The sequence below is a fragment of the Melanotaenia boesemani genome, chromosome 9, assembly GCF_017639745.1.
Source record: "Melanotaenia boesemani isolate fMelBoe1 chromosome 9, fMelBoe1.pri, whole genome shotgun sequence".
Classification (NCBI taxonomy): domain Eukaryota; kingdom Metazoa; phylum Chordata; class Actinopteri; order Atheriniformes; family Melanotaeniidae; genus Melanotaenia; species Melanotaenia boesemani.
This window is the reverse complement of record NC_055690.1, coordinates 17706873-17727810: the sequence shown is the minus strand read 5'-3', so window position 1 is coordinate 17727810 and position 20938 is coordinate 17706873. Positions and strand designations below refer to the sequence as shown.

The window sequence follows — 20938 nt, the reverse complement described above, 5'->3', positions numbered from 1 at the left end:
GAGCCCCCTCTGGTCATGCGGCACAGGCCCTGGTGGGCCAAGATCAGCAGCCACTGGCTCTGCCAGGCAGAGGGCCCGCACCATGCCCAGGAGGACCAGCCCCCCCCCCCCAGACAGCAAGCCAGTGTGGGCCAGCACCGATCCCAATGTTCCAGCCCCCTCCCCCTTCCCATCCTCCTGCACTCCTAAATATTTGTTGACCATGCTAAAATGTCTAAATGTGCACATTAGAGCATTAGCTTTATATACATGGGATAGTTACTTCTATTGCCAACCTTACCAGTCTAACATCACTGTGTCCTGTGGGACATTAACCAAATACTCATGATGATAACACATATGCCTACATCCAACACAGCTGTTATAAGAGCTGTGCCCATCTTCATTCTTCATCATTTGGTTATGAACCAGAAACATGCATAGAGCTGATCACATATTTCTCTGTGTTCTCTACATTTATGCAGCTAGTGGCTGTGAGCTTTTTGAGCATTTTAACATGCCAAGTTTGGTGAAAAAAGGAGACATCATGATAGGAGGTATTTTTCCTGTTTTTAACAAAGAAATCACCAGCACTGTTTCATTTCAGAAGAAGCCTCCTGGAGTGATGTGTGCAGGGTAAGAGTTCACACATGCTTTTCCGTCCTCATGACATGCATATTTATACTTATCTTTTACACCATGTCTTTTCAATCTGTGTGTTCTGTATTATTTTTTCAGATTTGATATGCGAGTTTTTCGATGGACCCAAATAATGATATTCGCAGTAGAAGAAATTAACAAAGATTCTGTTCTTCTTCCAAACATATCTCTGGGTTACAGAATCTTAGACTCTTGTGCATCCCCCACTAACTCTTTACGTGCTGCACTAACACTGGCTAGTGAACTGGAGGAGGTAAATTTAACTTCTTTCTGTACTCCAGCAATATCTGCTCTCATAGCAGAGTCAGGATCATCTCAGTCCATAGCTGTGGCTGGAACCCTAGGACCATTTCACATGCCAATAGTAAGAGACAAGAGTAACATGTCTTATGCAGTCTGTGTTCTGTGATATTTGAGAATTTTGCAGATAGTGTTGATTAGTATACTGATTTTTGAGTTGTGTTGTGGTTCTTTTTCTAGGTAAGTTATTTCTCAACATGTGCCTGCCTGAGTAACAGAGCTAAATACCCGACCTTTTTTCGGACAATCCCCAGCGACTACTTTCAGGCAAAAGCTTTGGCAGCTCTGGTCAAGCATTTTGGTTGGGAGTGGATTGGAGCCATACAGTCAGATAATGATTACGGACGGAATGGGGTTCTGGCTTTTACTGAAGAAGTTAAAAAGCTTGGGGTTTGTATTGCATTCGTTGGGACTGTTCTACGTACATACCCTATGGACAAAATTCTGGCTGTTGTAGAAATGATCAAACAATCGACTGTCAAAGTAATTCTGGCATTTGTTCCTGAGGGTGACTTTTACCCCTTAATGAATGAAGTGCTAAAACAAAACATTACAGGAATTCAGTGGATTGCCAGTGAGGCATGGATAACAGCACCCCGACCTTCCACACCTGAAATGTACCAAGCTTTTGGTGGAACTCTTGGATTTGTGGTACAAAAGATGGCTATCCCCAATTTTAAACCATTTCTCACAAATATAAGTCCCTATAAAGATCCAAGTGCAGCATTTGTGAATGATTTCTGGGAGATAATTGTGGGTTGCAGAGCAGATTCACCTGATAAGCACACAGAAGCAGAGAAAACAAAGATATGCACAGGCAACGAGACACTAATAAATTCCCAGGATGTGTTCTTCAATGTCACACAGCTCAGAGTGTCCTATAATGTGTATAAAGCTGTTTATGCTATTGCACATGCCCTTCATCAGCTAGTATTCTGTCAACCAGCAGGAGAAAAAAGAATGAGGCCATGTTTGAATGTGTCAGAAATTCAGCCGAAAGAGGTGAGACACACTGTCAAAGAAGGAAAAACAGTTTCCAATTGTTTGTAAATTAATTGTACATATTAAACATATAATTCCCTTCCGTACAGGTCACTTATCACCTACAGAGGGTGAACTTCAGGAATCAATTCGGAGATCATGTCTTTTTTGATGAAAATGGTGACCCTCCTGCTTCATATGACATTATTAACTGGCAGCTGAGAAATGGGCAGGTGGAACATGTGACATTGGGCCATTTTGCATCTGCTGAAAATGGCATTTACAAGCTCAGTATACAGGAGGAAAAGATAGTATGGAGGACAGGAGAAACGGTAACCAGAAAAAGATTTTTTTTCCCTGTACTTTTTTTTTTTTTTTTTTTTTTTGCATATATTCAATTAATTTCTCAACTTCTTTATGTCCTCTGGTGAGTAATAAGATTATTACAAGAGGCTAAATCTTGTTTTTCCTTCAGGTCCCTACATCCGTGTGCTCTGGTGTTTGTCCAGCAGGAACCAGAAAAGCTGAAATTAAAGGAAAACCCGCATGTTGTTTTGACTGTGTTCCATGTGCAGAAGGAACTATATCTAACTCCTCAGGTAAATCGCTATAGGAAAAAACGCTATAGGAAAAAACAAACACACATAGTCTAGTATCTCTTTTTTAATATTCCAGAAACTATATTTGACCAAATCTATTTTCTATTGTGTAAAAACAATATGTTGTATTTCACTGAACTATTTTTTAATTCTCTGCAAACACAAACTGTAGATGTTTTTTGTTTATCCTCAACAGGTGCAACAAAATGCATACTCTGTCCACAGGAATACTGGTCCAATGAGAGGAAAGATGAGTGCATACCTAAAACCATCGAGTTTCTGACATACCATGAGCCGATGGGAATTGCTCTCACAGTTGTATCCTTGCTCGGGGCTTCCCTGTCAATTATCACAATGATTATTTTTATCCACCACAGAGAAACTCCTGTAGTTAAAGCCAGCAACTCAGAGCTCAGCTGTTTCTTGTTGTTTTCTCTTTTCTTGTGTTGTCTCTGCCCACTCACCTTCATAGGCAGACCGACAGTCTGGACATGCATGCTGCGCCACACTGCTTTTGGTGTGACATTTGCACTCTGCATTTCCTGTATCTTGGGGAAAACTATTGTTGTTGTAACAGCTTTCAGAGCAACACAGCCTGGTAATAAAGTTGTAGGAAAGTTTGGTCCTGCTCAGCAAAGGATTATTGTTTGCTCCTGCACTTTGATTCAAGTGGTGATTTGTATATTGTGGCTCAAGTTAAATCCACCTTTGCCAGATAGGGTTTTCAGGTATAGCAATAAGAAGATAGTTTTAGAATGTAACACAGGATCCAATGCTGCTTACTATGCAGTGCTGGCATACATAGGGATTCTCGCAGTAATATGTTTGGTCCTTGCATTTCTGGCGAGAAAGTTACCTGATAACTTTAATGAAGCCAAATTCATCACATTCAGCATGTTGATATTCTGTGCTGTCTGGATCACTTTTATCCCAGCATATGTCAGCTCTCCTGGAAAGTTCACTGTGGCTGTGGAAATATTTGCAATTTTGTCATCATCATTTGGTGTGCTGATTTGCATTTTTGCACCGAAATGTTACATAATACTGGTGAAGCCAGAGAAAAACACAAGAAAGCATGTCATGGGAACAAATATTCACAAAAAAATAACGATTTAAATATAATAAACTTTATTCACAGGCCTATAAAACACAAGCCTACAACATACACACAACATACAGAACAAACAGTATACAAAGAGAAATTTCAAACAAGATTAGTGCACATTTAAAAGCGTCCAAACTGCTACACCAGTAGTGTCGTAGTTTAGAAGTTCATAGACATCTGCTTTTCAGAGGGCTAACAAGGGCTTCTATCATGTGGTTGCCTGACTTATCTAATCAACACATAAAACTAAACATTACCTGTCTTAAGTGTCTCAATAGTTGGCACCCTTGTGACCACAAACAACTGACTGGCGCTATTCCGCCTAGCGACATCAAGTAGCAATCTCATTGCATCATTGTAGGCTACCCTTTAGCCTCTGCATACTCATTTTCCTGTAGATTGACCATAGTTGACTAGTATAAAATGGTGTGACATAGATTCTGAACAGGGAGCTCTTCACAGAATCAGATCACATAGAAAATGTCCTTATCAGCATGTTAGCTTGAGCATACATTTTACAGTGCTCTCGATGATGTCTTTGTCATCCATCCAGTCGACCTAATTATTTAATTTCCTCACACACATGCAGAAGACAGTAAGAAAAATAAAAGATAGGAAGAGTTAAATTCCTGTCCCCAGCACTTCTAACTATCATTATTTGGCTTTTCTTAGCATTATATTCTTTATCATAATCCATGCCATACTGAGAACATACCTTCAACATTTGCTGTAAACCAGCACTATATGGACTGAGCAAGACCAGGTCATCTGCATACATAAGATGCAGTCCATACCACAGGCTTTGTTAATATCCTAAGTGTTAATAGCAGCATGAACCATTACTGCCCCCACCATCATGTCTGCAGTGAGGGAAGTATGATACTACCTAACTGATACTAACTGGGTTACTTTTAACTCAGTTAAAAAGGTTAAAATAGTGCTTGCACCATACCTCAGCTACTTTTTTCTTCAATATCAGATGAAATGGGGGTTTTATTATAATTCAAAGCCTTGACCTCTCTCCAGAAATCAGTGGGATTGTTATTTTGTAACTTTCTGGCAAGAGTCTGCTTTCATTGCATTTTCATTTTTCTTAATAAAATGGATTCAATATTTAAATCTAGCATTTGTGTGTGTGTTTTTTTTAACATCTAACAATGCCCCCTGTTTAGTCCTGCCAGTCTCTGACCATAGTCTAAAGGCCTCTCTAGCAGCGGCATAATGCTCAGCCACAACATCATTCCATCCAGGTCTGATGTTGGGAAACTTACATCTACTTTTATGAAAAGGCTCAATGGCACCATTAAGACATTTCATTCTTAGCACATAACTGGTCAGCATGGTGCACTCATTGCAGTTCACATCTGAGCACATTAAGGCCTCTTTAGACAATTTGATATTATTTGACTGACTGTCTGTTATCAGTGAGTATCCCTCCAGATCCCCTTTGCTCAGTTTTGACCAATCCAATTTTCTTGGAGATGCAGCATTACTATTACTGGTCAAAAGTTGTTTTTTTTTTTTTTTTGTTTGTTTGTTTTTTTTTTTCTGAGATTGGTAGTGGACTCTCCAGCCCCATGGAAGTTCATGTGTAAAGTTTTCAACTTGTCAAGGGCTTGTTTGGCCATCCATGTTTCTTGAAGGCACAAAATACCACATTGGTTCAACAGTGTGTCCACAACCAGACATCTTGATCTATCAGTAGGAGTGTGACCTACTCACAAACCACGAGTGTTGTATGAAACCACATGCATTTATTAATCTTTATAGATTTCTGCAAGGCAGTTAGCCAACAATCCAGCATTCCCCACAGATGCAGGTGACAGATGACAGGTACCCCATCATCACTATGCAGTGTTGTGATGGCCCACCACACATGGTAATATCCACACCTCACCACAAGTGTAGATCTACTTCAATTTTATTTGCAGCCCTGAGTCTAAATACCACACATTCACTTAGATTTTTGGGGTTAATAAAAAGACCCAGGCTTTTGAACAAAAACCTCCTGTGTCCTGCTGCTTTACTGCTTGGTCCCTCACAAGTGTACTGGGCAAGATGAGAGTCTGACTGCTCTTCGCGGATGATAAGATATAAATAAAAAGATTTTCATTTCAAATATGTGTTTTGTAGTTGAATAAGATGTCATTTCTTTAATGTGTGAGGAAAAATGCATAATTATTATCTGACATTTGCATGTTCTCCCCATGTATGCTTGGGTTTTCTCCCATCGTCCAAAGACATGCATGTTAGGTTAACTGGTCACTCCTCCCTAGGAGTGAGTGTTAAATGCTGGGTTAGGCTCCAGCTTCCCCGCAACCCTTAATGGATGAAGCGGTACAGATAATAAATAAATGTATTATATGGATGACGCAATAGTGAAAGTATGTTGTTGTATACACCCTTTTAAGACTACTTTTATTACTTAATATTTTTATTATAAGAAATAATGTCCACTCTTCATGCTTTATTGAAAATGTGAACTTCCTTTATATTCATAACAGTCACAATAAAATGTCAACAACCTCCCTGAGCTAAAATATTTATCATTTCATCCCTGTTGGTTACTGTTAAAAAAAAAAAAAAAAAAAGATAATGTTTTAGTGCTGTACTTTTTTCTTGGCGCCTCCGTCCTGGTCGGATGCCTGTTGCAGCAGCTCCAGTTCTGCGGGTGCTTTTACTGTTATTTAGTATTTATTTAGTATTTATTTTATCTTTCCTTTGGTTTTTCGCTGTGTTTATTATTTATTGCAAAGGAACAGCAATGGTTTTTGTATGCTCCAAGTTCTTCTTTTCACTTTTATTGCTGCTCTCGTTACTCCTCGTAACCCGGAGCAACGCTCACAGTGGCAGGCCCATTGTTTACTCTCGCGACCAGGTGTTAGCGCTGAGTAAACCTGTACTGTCGCCGGGGGTCAGGCACGATATCCCGAAGGAGCTACGGAGGAGACGCCGGGGATGCAGAGCCGGAGTGAGGGTGAAGGCAAGGAAGTGGAGATACAAGCCTGCTGTTCCTGCCATCATAATGGGGAATGTGCGCTCTCTGGCGAACAAGATGGACGAGCTGGCGGCGCTGATTAAAACACAGAGGGAGTACCGTGGGTGCAGTTTACTGAGTTTTACGGAGTCGTGGCTGCACTCACATATTCCGGACCACAGCGTTGCTATACCCGGCTTTGTGACTGTGCGGGCGGACAGAGACGTGACAGACAGCGGTAAGAAGAAGGGAGGAGGGATTGTGCTTTATGTGAATGAACGTTGGTGCAATCCCGGACACGTCCGTGTCAAGGAACGTCTCTGCAACCCAAACGTGGAACTGCTGGCTGTTGGGCTACGGCCGTATTACTTGCCAAGAGAGTTTACATCAGCCATTGTGTTAACTGCTTACATTCCCCCATCAGCTGATGCGGAGGCCGCCGCTGACGTCATCAGCTCCGTCGTCTCCCGGTTGCAGACGCAGCAACCAAATGCCTTCATGGTAATCACAGGGGACTTTAATCATGCTAGCATGGACAGAACACTGACTGACTTCACTCAGTATGTGGACTGCTCCACTCGGGACAATAAAACTCTGGACCTACTGTATGCAAACGCACAGGGAGCATACAGTGCAACCGCCCTTCCCCCCCTTGGCAGATCAGATCACAACCTGGTTCTGCTTTCACCAAAGTATGTGCCTATTGTCCGGCGGCAGCCTGTGCCCACAAGGAGAGTGAGGAGGTGGACACAGGAGGCTGAGGAGGCCCTGCAGGACTGCTTTGACTGCACAGACTGGGATGCACTCCGCCTGCCTCATGGGGAGGACATCAACAATATGACGGACAGCATCACGGAATACATCAAATTCTGTGAGGACACTGTCATGCCCTCCAGGACTGTTAGATGCTTCCCAAACAACAAGCCGTGGATCACTAGCGACCTGAAGACCCTACTCAACAAGAAGAAGAGAGCCTTCAGGTCTGGAGACAGGGGGGAGCTGAGGAGGGTGCAGCACCAACTGAGGGACAAGTTGAGGGAGTGTAAGGACTCTTACAAGAGGAAGCTGGAGGCCAAACTCCAGAAGAACAACATGAGGGAGGTGTGGTCTGGAATGAAGGAGATCACAGGATGTGGGGGGAGAGGCAGACTGACTGATGGTAATAGGGAGAGAGCTAACGAGCTTAACACCTTTTTCAACAGGTTTAGCTCTCAGACTCCCCCTGTCTCCTCTGCCCCTACCCCAGCCATCCCACACCTCCCCCCTCTTCCAACTGCTCCACTGCTCTCCCCTCCCCCCCCTACAGTGAGCCCACTGGATCAGACTGGACTTCAACCCATAACACCTCCCCCTGCCCCAACCCCTTCCCCTGGCTTGACTGTAACAGCCTGGCAGGTGAGGAGACAGCTGGAGAGAGTGAACAGACACAAGGCTGCTGGCCCGGACGGTATCAGCCCCAGGATACTGAGGACCTGTGCCAGCCAGCTGTCTGTAGTTCTCCAGCACCTCTTCAATCTGAGCCTCAGCCTGGAGAAGGTACCACAACTTTGGAAGACCTCCTGCCTGGTTCCTGTTCCTAAGAAGTCATCTCCATCTGGCCTCAGTGATTACCGTCCAGTTGCCCTTACATCACATGTGATGAAGGTGCTGGAGAGGCTGGTGTTGGCCCACCTGAGGCCGCTGGTGAAACCTTCTCTCGACCCTCTGCAGTTTGCCTACCGGCCACGTGTGGGGGTGGATGATGCTGTCATCTATCTGCTGCAGCGAGCTCACTCGCACCTGGATGGTAGTGGAGGCATTGTGAGAGTCACATTCTTTGACTTCTCCAGTGCCTTCAACACCATCCAGCCTTCTTTACTGAGTGGGAAGCTGCGGCTGATGGGTGTCGGCGGGTCCTCTGTCTCCTGGATCGCTGATTACCTGACAGACAGGCCGCAGTTTGTCCGGCTGGGCGGTGTCCTGTCTGATGTGGTGATGAGTGATGTAGGAGCCCCGCAGGGCACTGTGCTCTCTCCATTCCTGTTCACCTTATACACCACAGACTTTCAGTACAACTCAGAGTCATGTCACCTTCAGAAATATTCTGACGACTCTGCAGTTGTTGGGTGTATAAGTGGTGGACGGGAGGAGGAGTACAGGGGGCTGGTGGACGGATTTGTGGAGTGGGCGGGTGAGAATCGCCTGCTGCTTAATGTGGACAAGACCAAAGAGATGGTGTTAGACTTCAGGAAGAAGGGATCAGCTCCACAGCCCCTCTGCATCCTGGGTAGTGATGTGGACACGGTTGAGGAATATAAATACCTGGGAGTGACTATTGATAACAGACTGAGCTGGAAGACCAACAGCACAGCTGTGTACAAGAAGGCCTGCAGCAGACTCTACTTCCTGAGGAAGCTGCGGTCGTTCAACGTGTGCAGCAAGATGCTGGAAATCTTTTACCAGTCTGTTGTGGCCGGTGCCCTGTTCTCATCTGTGGTCTGCTGGGGGGGCAGCATTGCAGCCAGTTACACCAACAGACTGAACAAACTGATCAGGAAGGCTGGCTCTGTCATTGGCTGCAGACAGGACACTTTAGAAGCAGTGGTGGAGAGGAGGACACTGAACAAACTGTTATCTATCTTGAATAACCCGGACCACCCTCTCCACCCTGTGCTGGACAGACAGCGGAGCTCCTTTTCCAAAAGGCTCAGACAGCTTCGCTGTCTCAAGGACCGCTTCAGGAAATCTTTCCTGCCACACGCAATAAGACTGTTTAACTCATCATCATGGTCTCAGAGATAACAATATGAGTGACTGTTGTAACTGGTGAATCTTTGCACTGACTGGATCAACCTTGCACAGTTAAACTCCTCATCTTCACTACTAATCATTGCACTGGACTATATTATTCGCTGGCTATTCTCACTCTTACTGTGTATAGCTAAATACCTAATTGTATAAGTCTTGTAAATATTGAAATTTTTATACTGTTTTTCATTTTTTTTGCTACCTTAAGAAGCACAACTGCTAAATGACTGTACCGCTGCAACACCTAAATTTCCCAGCTTGGGATGAATAAAGTACTTCTATTCTCTATTCTATTCTATTATCATTTTCCCCCTAAATCGCTCTCTCTCTCTCTTTTATTCTGGTTCTATAAAGACAAAAGCTAGACCTTTTACTTAGAAAAAAAAATTAAATAGATTTAAAAAGGACATGGAGGTTGTTTTTAAAAAGTAGTTAGCAAAAAAGACATACAAAATTTTAAAAAGCACCTTCTGCATACTGTGATGTTTAATCACTGTTATTGGTGGCACTAAAACTATCATTTCAAAAATGTCTATTCAGTGTTTTTGTAGGGGTGAATTTATTTACTTCAGCCAATGAAAGAGAAGATAGGGATCAGAGCAACAGGCAGAAACCTGGAGAATTAAAATAACAAAGGTACAACAAATATGACTCCTATTTGCAACTCAGTATTTTTAGTTTCCTGTTTTTGACATTTACTAAAGTAAAGATCTGAATAATATTTTTGGCCACTGAACAGAAAATATGAGAAGAAAAAAAAGCAAAAACAATCAAGACTCCTATGAAGAAACAAACAAAGAAAAAACATAATGAAGCAGCAACAATGTTTTGTTTTGTTTTTCTTTTTTATTATCATTGTAATTATTATTTCCAGTTTACATTTATCATTTGGATTCATGAAAACTTTCCTTTTCACCTTTGCAATAACTTTTTCTTGTTGTTTTTCTCTGGTTTCAGCAAAATGATGTAGCATTTGGGAGCAAAAATGCAAAAGAGAAGTCCCAGTGTTGAGGCTAAAATAGCAAAAACATGGACAGCCACAGTATATTTTCCAGCTGTGCTCATATAGACTGGAATAAAAGTAATCCACACTGCAAAGAATATCAGTATGCTGAAGGTGATGAATTTTGCCTCATTATAATTGTCAGGCAGCTTCCGAGCCAAAAATGCCATTATGAGGCACATGCAAGCCAGGATACCGATATATCCCAGAACAGACCAGAACCCAACTTCTGAGCCAGTAACACACTGAATGATGACTGTTGCACTGAGGTAATTTGTGGTATTACTGGCATAAGGTGGACTAGTTGACAGCCAAATAAGGCAGATTAATACCTTGAGAAGACAGAAACATCAAGATATTACTTTTTTCACTGAGTTGAAAACAAATTCACATTAATTGTAAAGTTTTTTTTTGTTCGTTTTTTTTTTTTCTTTCTACCTGAACAGCTGTTCCTAAAAGTACGCTGGCTCTTTGTTGTTTGGGTCCAAACCATTTCATGGCTCTACTTCCTGGTAGCCTGGACCTAAAAGCTATCAGGACCACTGCTGTCTTGGCCAGGAGGCATGAAATGCAGAGGGCAAAACTAATCCCGAATGCTGGGTACCTGATACGGCAGAGCCAGTCTGAGGGCTTGCCAATGAACAGCAAACTGATAAGGAAACAGATGGCAAGAAACACCAAAAGTAGGAAGCTCAATTCCATGTTGTTAGCCCGGACTAGAGGTGTGTCTTTATAGGTGAAGAATATTCCAAAGATGAGAAGTGAAGTGCAAGCTCCTAAGCCAGAGGCAACGCATAGCAGAATACCCATGAACTCATAGTAAGACAGATACTCTATGGTCTTTGGGATACAGAGATTTTTGAGTTTATCGGGCCATGTTTCCTCTGAACAACGTAAGCACTCTAAAGAATCTGGAGAAAGATAGAGAAGACATATTTTTTAAGTTTAGAGAAGTCACATTTAAAGTAGAAATTGGTAATCTTAAAATGTGTACTTCACTTGAAAATTGGAATAAATACAACTCTCCTCTCTGCTGTGCTTCTGCTCTGTCTCCTACTGGTAGGTGAATCAATCCAAATATTAGTAACATTGTTATTGATATTGATCTATACTAATGTGATAATATTGATATTTTAGTGTTTCAGTTACTCTCCTTGATGCAGTATGTGGTGCTGCATTTCATCAAAGAAGTGACCTGGCTGTCTGTGTCTGTCTAAAATGCCTTTCAGTCACAGTGCAGAGCAGTCACACATTGCTCCCCCTCCCCTTCTTTGTTTTTTGATGTTGATGACTCAGCTGCACAGGTTAAAGAGCCTGCAAACAGGCACCAGCCAGCAGCACACGTCATCAACTGGTAAGCAGCATGGACCAGAATGTCAGATGCAATGTCTAATTGGTTAATTGCATGACATGTCCAATGGGTCATTCTGTGGCCATCGTCTAAAGGTAAGGTTTGAAAATGGCCAGAATCTTGATAAACACGGAGGATAAAGCCTTTGTTACAGATTCAGTTCACCATTGTGACAAGGCACCTTCATGCCCCAAAATCAGCTTCTCAATGTGAGATAATGCCAAATTCAGATTTTTAAAACTGCACTTTTGTTTCTTGGCATCTGATGACAAAATTCTAAATGTGAGGCTATCAGATACTTTAGAAATATGGAGAATAAGTATTTTATTTTATTTTATTTATTTATTTTGAGAATTTGGTTCACTGCTGTGACAAGGCACCAGAAAATGCTAAATTTGGATTTTAATATGAGTAATAACTTTGTTGTTAATGCATTTAAAAAATAAACAATAAGACATTAATTTTAACAGGCCTATTTTAAACTATCGGTACTAGTATCTGTATAGTTTTGAGTCTTTTCTTTTTTATACATTTGTGTTGGCTAGTATATGGTTGGATTAAACAAAAGGAAAGGAAGCATGGCACATGCCAGTACACACCAGTTCCATTGCTGATTTCTCCTTCAGCACAGGGGACACAGTCATAACAGCAGATGGGTTCCCCCTTTCTTCTGGCAATGCGAGAACCTGGAGGACAATTTTTGCTGCAAACAGACTGGACAGCCTGAGAGGCAAAGTTCAGCCACTCAGTGAGAACACCGATCTCTACCAGTAAGATCACACAGGCCTGTCTCTGTTATAATATAGAAATATCTAAAAGAACAGTTAGCACATTTTTACAAAAAGTGAATACAGTTTTCCAAACTGAATGCAATGCCCTTTTAAAAGGTGTTACATGTTTAACTAAGTAAAAAGAGACAACGCCCAATAGAAAAAATATTCTTGTTTTCCAGATGACCAATAGTAACATCATTGTTCATCAGATGTAACTATTAATTTAGTATTGTGAACATACCATAAAAGGTATTCAAATTAGTATTAAGTGCAATAATTTCTACTGCAATTTTCCACATACAGTATTTAATACTGCTGTCACGTCAAAATGATCAAAAACTCTAGTAGCAAAATTAAGTCTTCACGTTCCAATCTATCAAATATTATTTCACAAAACACCTGTAGATACGTTGAATTTTAAATGGACATTTTAATAATTATCATGAATGGGATTTATACTGTTCTTTAATATTTAAATTTAATTGACCACAACTGGACTAGGTTTTAAGACAACATTTTCTGCTAATTTGACTAAATATGCTGCATAGTATAATAATTTAACTGATGTGTTAATTAGTAGTGCATACAAGAATCTAAGAGGTGAACATGGTCTCAGGTTTGTTTGTGGAGAACACACCTGTTTCCCTATAGGCCATTGGATCATTGAGTCATTGATGACCAGGCTGTGTCCAGTGGGCAATGAGGCATCGTAGAAACCAACTTTTACCAAATTTAGAGAGCCATCAGGCTTCCTCTGCCAGTTCATGAGATCATAATAAGCAATGGGGTCACCATTTTTGTCAAAGTTGACTTTCTCCCCAAGTGCTGAAAAATTAGCACGCTTCATGTAATAACTGAGCTGAAAGAAAAAGAAAGACAGGTTATTATTTTTTCTTGAAATGTTACTTTAAGATAATGTATAACTAATAGCCAAACTCACCTGCCAAGGTTTGGTATTCTTTGGGTTTCCACAGGTACCATTCAGAAAAGGCCCCTCTCCATCTTTGCAACTAGTCATATCTTGCAAGGCATGTGCCACCAGATATACAGCCTTGTATATGTTATAGGATACTCTCAGTTGAGTAACATCAGAATAAGGAGAGTAAACATCATTTAAATCCTCTGTCCCTTTACATGGCAGTCTGTCATGGGAGCTTTCCACCGTATAATAAGTGCTGCTCACTGAACTGTTTAGCCGACAGTTAAATGTTTCTTCCCAAAATTCTGTCAAGAAAGCTGATTTCTGAATAGCCAATGGTGTGAGATTAATAAGATGTTGTTGAAGTCCTGGAATCAAAGCAGCTCTCTGGATAGCAAATCCTAGTGTTCCCATTAGGAGATCTCTGGATTCTTCCCAAAGTGACTTGGCAGTAGCCCAGGCCTCACTGGCAATCCATTGAAAACCAGTTATATTTTGACGTTGCATTGCTTTCAGAATACCTCGCATCTCTGACTCGCCAGAGAAATTAATGATTACCTTTGACGATGACATCTAATAAGTGAAAATAAAGAGAAAGTTTGAATGTGAGCCTGAAGACATTTTTTTACATGACAATGTGTTGAACTTTGTCAGCCAGTCAAAGCTTTGTAAGAAAACAATCAAAATTTCAGTGCAAATTTTATAATTGCATAAATCATAGCATGACCAAACAGGATGTTTTGTCAACAGCCATGCCCTATATCTTCAATCATGGTGTAAAATAAATAAATACACTACCGTTCAAAAGTTTGGGGTCACTTCCCTATTGAATCCCATGGCAAAGTGACCCCAAACGTTTGAACGGTAGTGTACATATAAAATATGAACAAATAAATAAATAACACCACAAACTTGGCCTTAATTGGACTGTAGGCTGTACAACACCTTTGATTACACTTATTGCAATTTGTTGTCTTTCTCTAAATTAACAAATTCAACAATGTGGAGGTACCTGAATAACATTAAGAAGTTTATCAAGAGCCTCCTGGCTGAGCTCTACAGGGTAGAAATGTGTGTAGGCAGTACACACACCATATTGCACTGACTCCTGTAGGAAAAGCTGGATGGCAAAGCGAGCATAATCAGATTCCACGCCAATGACTCCCACCCAAGTCCAGCCAAAGTAACTAACAAGGCGAGCCAAGGCTCTGATCTGAAAGGTGTCACTGGGCATGGTGCGCATGAAAGTGGGAAACTGCTTTTGGTCACTCAGGCAGCTGCAGGATGCAAAATAGCTCACCTAGTTTTACAAAAAACAGTAGTTAACCTTTTGTACTATGGATTACAGAAAGGCTGTGGAACAAGCATCACATTTCATTAAACAACATGACTGTCAAAGCTTTGAGTGGTGCAGAATTTCCCCTGCTAGGGATTAACAGGCAGGAAACCTAGAGCTGAGGTGAAAACCGAAGCTCAGTTTACAACATAGAATGTAAATGGGCTTTTTTACATTTCTAAAAATATAATTTTGTCATTTGTAGAAGCATGATGTAGCGACATTTACAAACTTTGAACTGAATGCCTACGTGCAACTGCAAACAAATTCTAATTTTTTCTATGGAGCACAGAAGTTACAGTAAATTTGAAGTTTGTTGTGAGCAAATCCAAATTTCCTGTGTTGGATAAATCATTTTATTAAAGGAAAGTTGCATGACAAGAAGCATGGCTGTGCTTTAATAGAGCAAGATTATTCATGAAATATTTTTCAAGTAAATGCTACTTCACCTTGTAAAATAATAAAAGACTAATATAGCATGACATAGATACATAACCATAAAAACAGAGAGCCGACCAGTCTCACCAGGGGGATATGAAAAGAACCCAGACTGCGAAGCAGAGCCATGGACACCCCAGATCCAGCATCTCCTATAATTACAGGGGACACAGTCCTGTTTACTGAAGCACAGCTTAAGACATTACTTTTTTCTTGGCTTGGGCCTCCCATCCCACTCTCATTTCTGAGGCTTCTCTCTGGCTGGCCATTCACCAATAGAAAAGATGCTTTCAAAGAGACAGGTATGTCATCACAGCTGTCACAGATGTGGAAACCTAACTTGAGGTTTGGAAGAAGATCCCTGCGCTGGTTGATCTCTTTGATTGCAAAAGTCATGGTCTGTATCCAGCGCAAGGCACGAGAACTAAAACTGGATAAACATGAAAAAGCAATTCATCACTCAGAAAAATAGATATGCACGTCATCAATCCAAGAAACTCAGATTACTATTAACTGCAAAAGCAAATAATTACTAGTGACCTACTAAGTATATTTAGTAGCTGCTGGTTTAGTCTTATATGTCAAAAGAGAGGATACAGGGCTGTAATGTAGAGGAAATAATCCCCCAATAACAACATCTCCATCTTCATACAGACTGTTTGATTCCTCTTCCCCCATAAACACACAATCCTCCAGAGCAGCAGATGAGCCTGGTTTTCCCCTAACAAGAGACAGAAATACAAGAAGCTCTACTGCAAGCAGTAGCATATCTGGCTCAGGTGTGAACTGAAACTGATTATACAAACCCTCTAAACACATACAAAGGATTACAATATTTCAAGATACAGCTGATTTATATATTGTAGTCATCTGAGGGCACCGCCCACACATAATGGACATGACATCATTTAAATGTAATGCTGTATGTTCCAATGTGGGCTGAATACTTTACAGGAAATTGAGAAGAAATACATATTTGTGTTTGGCTCTGCTGTTTTCTTACTAGGATACTGTACAGTGTTTGGGTAGTTACTCTGAAAAAGTTAGTTACTTGATTTTGGGAAAATAACATCACTACTTTTTACTTTACCCTTCTTAATTCACTGTGTAGACATGGACAAACATCATAGCCAAATCACTGTTGCCTGTCTGCATAGTGTTTACTGTATATTGTAAACAAAATGGCTTTAAAACCACAAGAACATCATCCTTGTCTGTGGGAAGAAATAGGCACACTTGTCTCATAATAATTTGATCTAGTATCTTTTTCTATTTTCTCATAACTTTAGCTTAAGTTTTGCTTTATAACTTTATTTTATGTTTTTTAAATAGAATGGAAGGAGTTTGCATGTCCTGACGATATGAGTGGCTATGTTGTCGGGGGTTATATGACCATGGTAGGGTCACCCGTGGCAAAAAAGTGTCTAGGAGAGGGACCAGACGACGCACAGCCTGATCTAAATCCGAGTGGTGTTTTGTTGTTGGACTTCTGTGCTCGTCATGGATTGTCCATAACAAACACCTTGTTCAGGTATAAGAGTGTTCAAATGTGCACTTGGCACCAGGACACTCTAGGCCGCAGTTCGATGATTGACTTTGTAGTCGTATCGTCGGACTTGCGGCCGCATGTCCTGGACACTCGGGTGAAGAGAGGGGCAGAGCTGTCAACTGATCACCTCCTGGTGGTGAGTTGGCTCAGATGGTGGGGGAGGATGCCGGTCAGGCCTGGCAGATCCAAGCGTGTTATGAGGGTCTGCTGGGAACGTCTGGCTGAGTCCCCTATCAGAAAGAGTTTCAACTCCCATCTCCAGCAGAGCTTCAACCATGTCCCGGGTGAGGCGGGGGGACATTGTGTACAAGTGGGCTTTGTTCCGTGCCTCTATAGTTGAGGCGGCCAGCTGCAGCTGTGGCCGCAAGGTCGTCAGTGCCTGTCATGGCGGTAACCCTCAAACTCGTTGGTGGACACCAGCAGTAAGGGATGCCGTCAAGCTGAAGAAGGAGTCCTATCAGGCCTTTTTGGCCTGTGGGACTCCAGAGGCAGCTGATGGGTATCGACAGGCTAAGCGGAGCGCAGCTTCAGTGGTCGCTGAGGCAAAACCATGGGCATGGGAGGAGTTTGGAGAGGCCATGGAGAATGACTTCAGAACGACTTTGAGGAGATTCTGGTCCACCATCCGGCGGCTCAGGAGGGGAAAGCAGTGCTCCATCAACACTGTGTACAGTGGGGATGGGGGGCTGCTGACCTCGACTCAGGACATTGTGAGGTGGTGGAGGGAATACTTCGAAGATCTTCTCAATTAGAGATAGGATTTATGGCTCTTTGAAGGGAGAAGACTGGCTCGTTCTCACAATATCTTGCAAAATTTCACAATATATAAGAATGACAATCAAAATATGTACCTATATAAAATCCACTAAACAAGCTTTTAAAAATTATAGGAAAAATATAGATTAAAAAAGAATAAACCTGAGCGGTCAGTTCAAATTCTAGTAAATGTTTTGGATAGAACTTACAGTATTTGTTTCCAAACAATACTCTCTGTCCATAGATGCTTCACATGAATGGAGTGTGTTAGACATCAGACTTCTATGATGTCACACATGTTATTTAGTTTATTTTCATTTTACTCAAACTACTTCTTATTTACTTATTTATTCGTTTATTTATTCATTCAGTCATTTTTAGCTGGAAGGGAGGTGGGGTGGGGGGGCGATTGGGCTTGGCGTGTGTGTGTGTGCGTATACATGTGTGCGTGTGACTGTGTGAAAGATTTCATTGAGTGTATTTATTCTTATGTTTTTAATCATATAAAGACCTTTGTGTTGCCTATGGAAAAGAATGAAAAGCGCTTTTTAAATAAAGTTTGATTTGATTTGATTTGATGAAGGCAGTGTCAAAAATTTGTATATAAAACGAATGGCTCACAAATGAACAGCTCACAGTTCACAGTGAATCTGTTCCCATTGTTCATTTTAAAGAGTCGTTCAAAAGAATCGATTCGTTCATGAACGTTCCATCTCTATTCTCAATCCCACCAACACGTCTTCCGATGAGGAAGCAGAGTCTGGGGACCCTGGTGTTGGTTCTCCCATCTCTGGGGCTGAGGTCACTCAGGTGGTTAAAAAGCTCCTTAGTGGTAGGGTCCCGGGAGTGGATGAGGTCCGCCCATAGTTCCTTAAGGCTCTGGATGCTGTAGGGCTGTTTGGCTCACTTGCCTCTGCAGCATCGCGTGGACATCGGGGACAGTTCCCCTGGACTGGCAGACTGGGGTGGTGGTCCACCTCTTCAAAATGGGGGACCGGAGCATGTGCTCCAATTACAGGGGATCACACTCCTCAGCCTCCTTGGTAAGGTCTATTCAGGGGTGCTGGAGACAAGGGTCCATCGGATAGTCGAACCTCGGATTGAGGAGGAGCAATGTGGTTTTCGTCCCGGTCGAGGAACTGTGGACCAGCTCTACAATCTCTTCAGGGTCTTGGAGGGGACATGGGAGTTCACTCAACCAGTCTACATGTGTTTTGTGGACTTGGAGAAGGCATTCAACCGTGTCCCCCAGGGACTCCTGTGGGGGGTGCTACGGGAGTATAGAGTGCCGGAATCCCTTGCACGAGGAGTCCGCTCCCAGTAAGAATGGTGTCAGAGCTTGGTCCACATCGCTGGCATTAATTAGAATCGTTTCTGGTGAGCACTGGACTCCGCCAATGCTGCCCTTTGTCACTGATTCTGTTCATAACTTTTAAGGACAGAATTTCTAGGCACAGCCAAGGTGTTGAGGGGATCCAGTTTGGTGGTCTCAGGTTTGGGTGTGGTGAGGTGTTCCAGGCATGTCCCACCGGGAAGAGACCCCCCGGGAAGACCCAGGACACGCTAGATGGACTACACCTCTCGGCTCGCCTGGGAATGCCTCGGGATCCCTCTGGATGAGCTGGTGAATGTGGCCCGGAAGAGGTTAGTCCGGGTTTCCCTGCTTAGGCAGCTGCCCCTGTGACCAGACTCCGGATAAGCAGCAGACAATGGATGGATGGAGAATGGAATAGCAGCGGTACCCAGCTACTGTTCATGTCAACACTTGCAGGTTTCTCACAAGTCAGCTCTGTTAAAAAAAAACATGTCTTAAACACGCTGGAAAGAAACAGCCTTACCTCAATAAGTTCACATGAAAAGTAAAGAGCTGTTAAGGTGCAGAAACACTAATTATTAATAAGTTAGATTGTTACAATCTGCTGAACAATGAATGAAATTCAGGTTTAAATGCGTTGCCACCAGTTTCAGTCTCAGACATCAGTGCTTACCTTGGGTTTGATGTAAGTTGAATTTAAAAACTTGTAAATGTTATTGCTGCCTTTTTACAAACTGATGGATGAAAACCTGCTAGTCTACAAACTGTCGGCTGCAATTACACCATCATACTGAAAAGGTATATGTTTATTAAACATTTATTGTTCTGATATTTCAATTCCGAAACCTGACACATTTTACATGCAGCCATCTTTACGTAAAGTCAACCTGTTATATATACCTAAACCACAGTCAGCCAGAAGCACATCGCCTGGAAAAGTTTCAGCTGTTCTCTGGGATGTGTTTATCCAACGTATTAACTGCACTTCACCAAGACGGAAACGGAGGATATAAATTTTTGTGTGCTAATCAGGAAGCTGCTGCTACAGCCGAGGACACAACTCAAGAAACAAATTATAAGATGAATACTTGTCTGAAATTTGGAATAAAACTGAGATTAAAAAGACAAGAGTCACTGCTGAACTAAAGCAAACAGCCTGCGGTTACTCCCTAAATGGCGAATTACTCACACAATACTTTGTTGATGATTTCAGTGTATATTCTCTGTAGTGACCACTTAGTTATTTTCTGAATGTCCTGCATTTTTTAATATCTTTTCTAGCTTGTTTTTAACTCAGGCAGACGCTGACATTTTTCTTTGTGGAATCTGTTGTGTGGTTTGTGTTGTATGTGTTCCATGTATTCCAGCTGCACTCATATTGGTCTTTTGGGACAAAGATTAAACTGAATCTGAATCTATGTGGCATGAATGGCTGAATGACATTCATCCCATGAAGTCATGGTCCGAATGTTGCAGATTTAACAGTTTCCATGCTTTCGTCTGACCATGTGTGCAGGACCTGCTTTCTAACTGTTTAAAGGAGTGTAATGTAACAGGCAGCATTTGTTTTATATTGTAACAAATCACAATGTGAGATATGCTGTGATTGGCCTCTTTTTACTTATTTTTTAAATACTTTGTATTACTTTGGTATTAAATTCTTTAAATATGTTTTAACAATTAAACCATAGATATTATTCTTTATTTTATTTTTTTTTATTGATTTTTGTATTATTTTTGCTTGATGTAAAATGGTTTTGTTATTTTCATTCGGTTAACAATACCTCACTAGGCGGGGCTATTCAGGTCCAATCAAGATACACACCATCATTAACAATAAGGTTCAATACTGTATATAATTTGCCCAATTTTTGTGCTCTCTCTCCTCTCTTGTTTAGGGGATGTCTGACAGCATGGCTCTACTTACCATTATTATACTGTCATTTTTTTCTTTGTTAAACTCTGCCAGTGTGCTCACTTTAGCATACTCTCCAAGTTCCAGCTTTACCTATGCAACTGCAACTGCAGCAAAAGTCTGCACTCTTCAGAACAGTTTTCCTCCAAACTTTGTGGCCAGAGGTGACTTTGTTATTGGAGGGATCTTTCCCCT

At 41.7% G+C, this 20938-nt stretch overlaps 2 protein-coding genes across 2 annotated transcripts; one reads left to right on the top strand and one right to left on the bottom strand.

Moving 5' to 3' along the window:
* The first annotated feature begins 496 nt into the window (after positions 1 to 496).
* LOC121646154 (extracellular calcium-sensing receptor-like) lies at positions 497 to 3635 on the top strand. Its single transcript, XM_041995024.1, has 6 exons — positions 497 to 615; positions 718 to 1003; positions 1120 to 1941; positions 2031 to 2252; positions 2396 to 2519; positions 2716 to 3635. Exons 1-6 carry the CDS (start codon positions 497 to 499, stop codon positions 3633 to 3635), a joined length of 2493 nt encoding a protein of 830 aa, XP_041850958.1.
* A 6665-nt stretch (positions 3636 to 10300) lies between these two features.
* Positions 10301 to 15859, bottom strand: LOC121646696 (extracellular calcium-sensing receptor-like). Its single transcript, XM_041995847.1, has 8 exons — positions 15753 to 15859; positions 15296 to 15632; positions 14447 to 14734; positions 13456 to 14007; positions 13153 to 13374; positions 12342 to 12465; positions 10830 to 11302; positions 10301 to 10723 (listed from the first exon to the last, which is right to left on the bottom strand). Exons 2-8 carry the CDS (start codon positions 15602 to 15604, stop codon positions 10301 to 10303), a joined length of 2391 nt encoding a protein of 796 aa, XP_041851781.1. The 5' UTR covers positions 15605 to 15632; positions 15753 to 15859.
* Positions 15860 to 20938: the final 5079 nt, after the last annotated feature.

What these genes read in the sequence shown, in the direction of transcription:
- LOC121646154 (XM_041995024.1), top strand. Translation starts at nt 497, where the DNA reads ATGCCAAGTTTGGTGAAAAAAGGAGACATCATGATAGGAGGTATTTTT. An exon ending in GACCATTTCACATGCCAATA is followed by an intron (nt 1,004 to 1,119) that starts GTAAGAGACAAG and finishes TTCTTTTTCTAG; the next exon opens with GTAAGTTATTTCTCAACATG. An exon ending in CAGAAATTCAGCCGAAAGAG is followed by an intron (nt 1,942 to 2,030) that starts GTGAGACACACT and finishes CCTTCCGTACAG; the next exon opens with GTCACTTATCACCTACAGAG.
- LOC121646696 (XM_041995847.1), bottom strand. Translation starts at nt 15,604, where the DNA reads ATGACTTTTGCAATCAAAGAGATCAACCAGCGCAGGGATCTTCTTCCA. An exon ending in AACTTCTTAATGTTATTCAG is followed by an intron (nt 14,008 to 14,446) that starts GTACCTCCACAT and finishes TTCACTTATTAG; the next exon opens with ATGTCATCGTCAAAGGTAAT. An exon ending in AGAAATCAGCAATGGAACTG is followed by an intron (nt 11,303 to 12,341) that starts GTGTGTACTGGC and finishes ATCTTTCTCCAG; the next exon opens with ATTCTTTAGAGTGCTTACGT.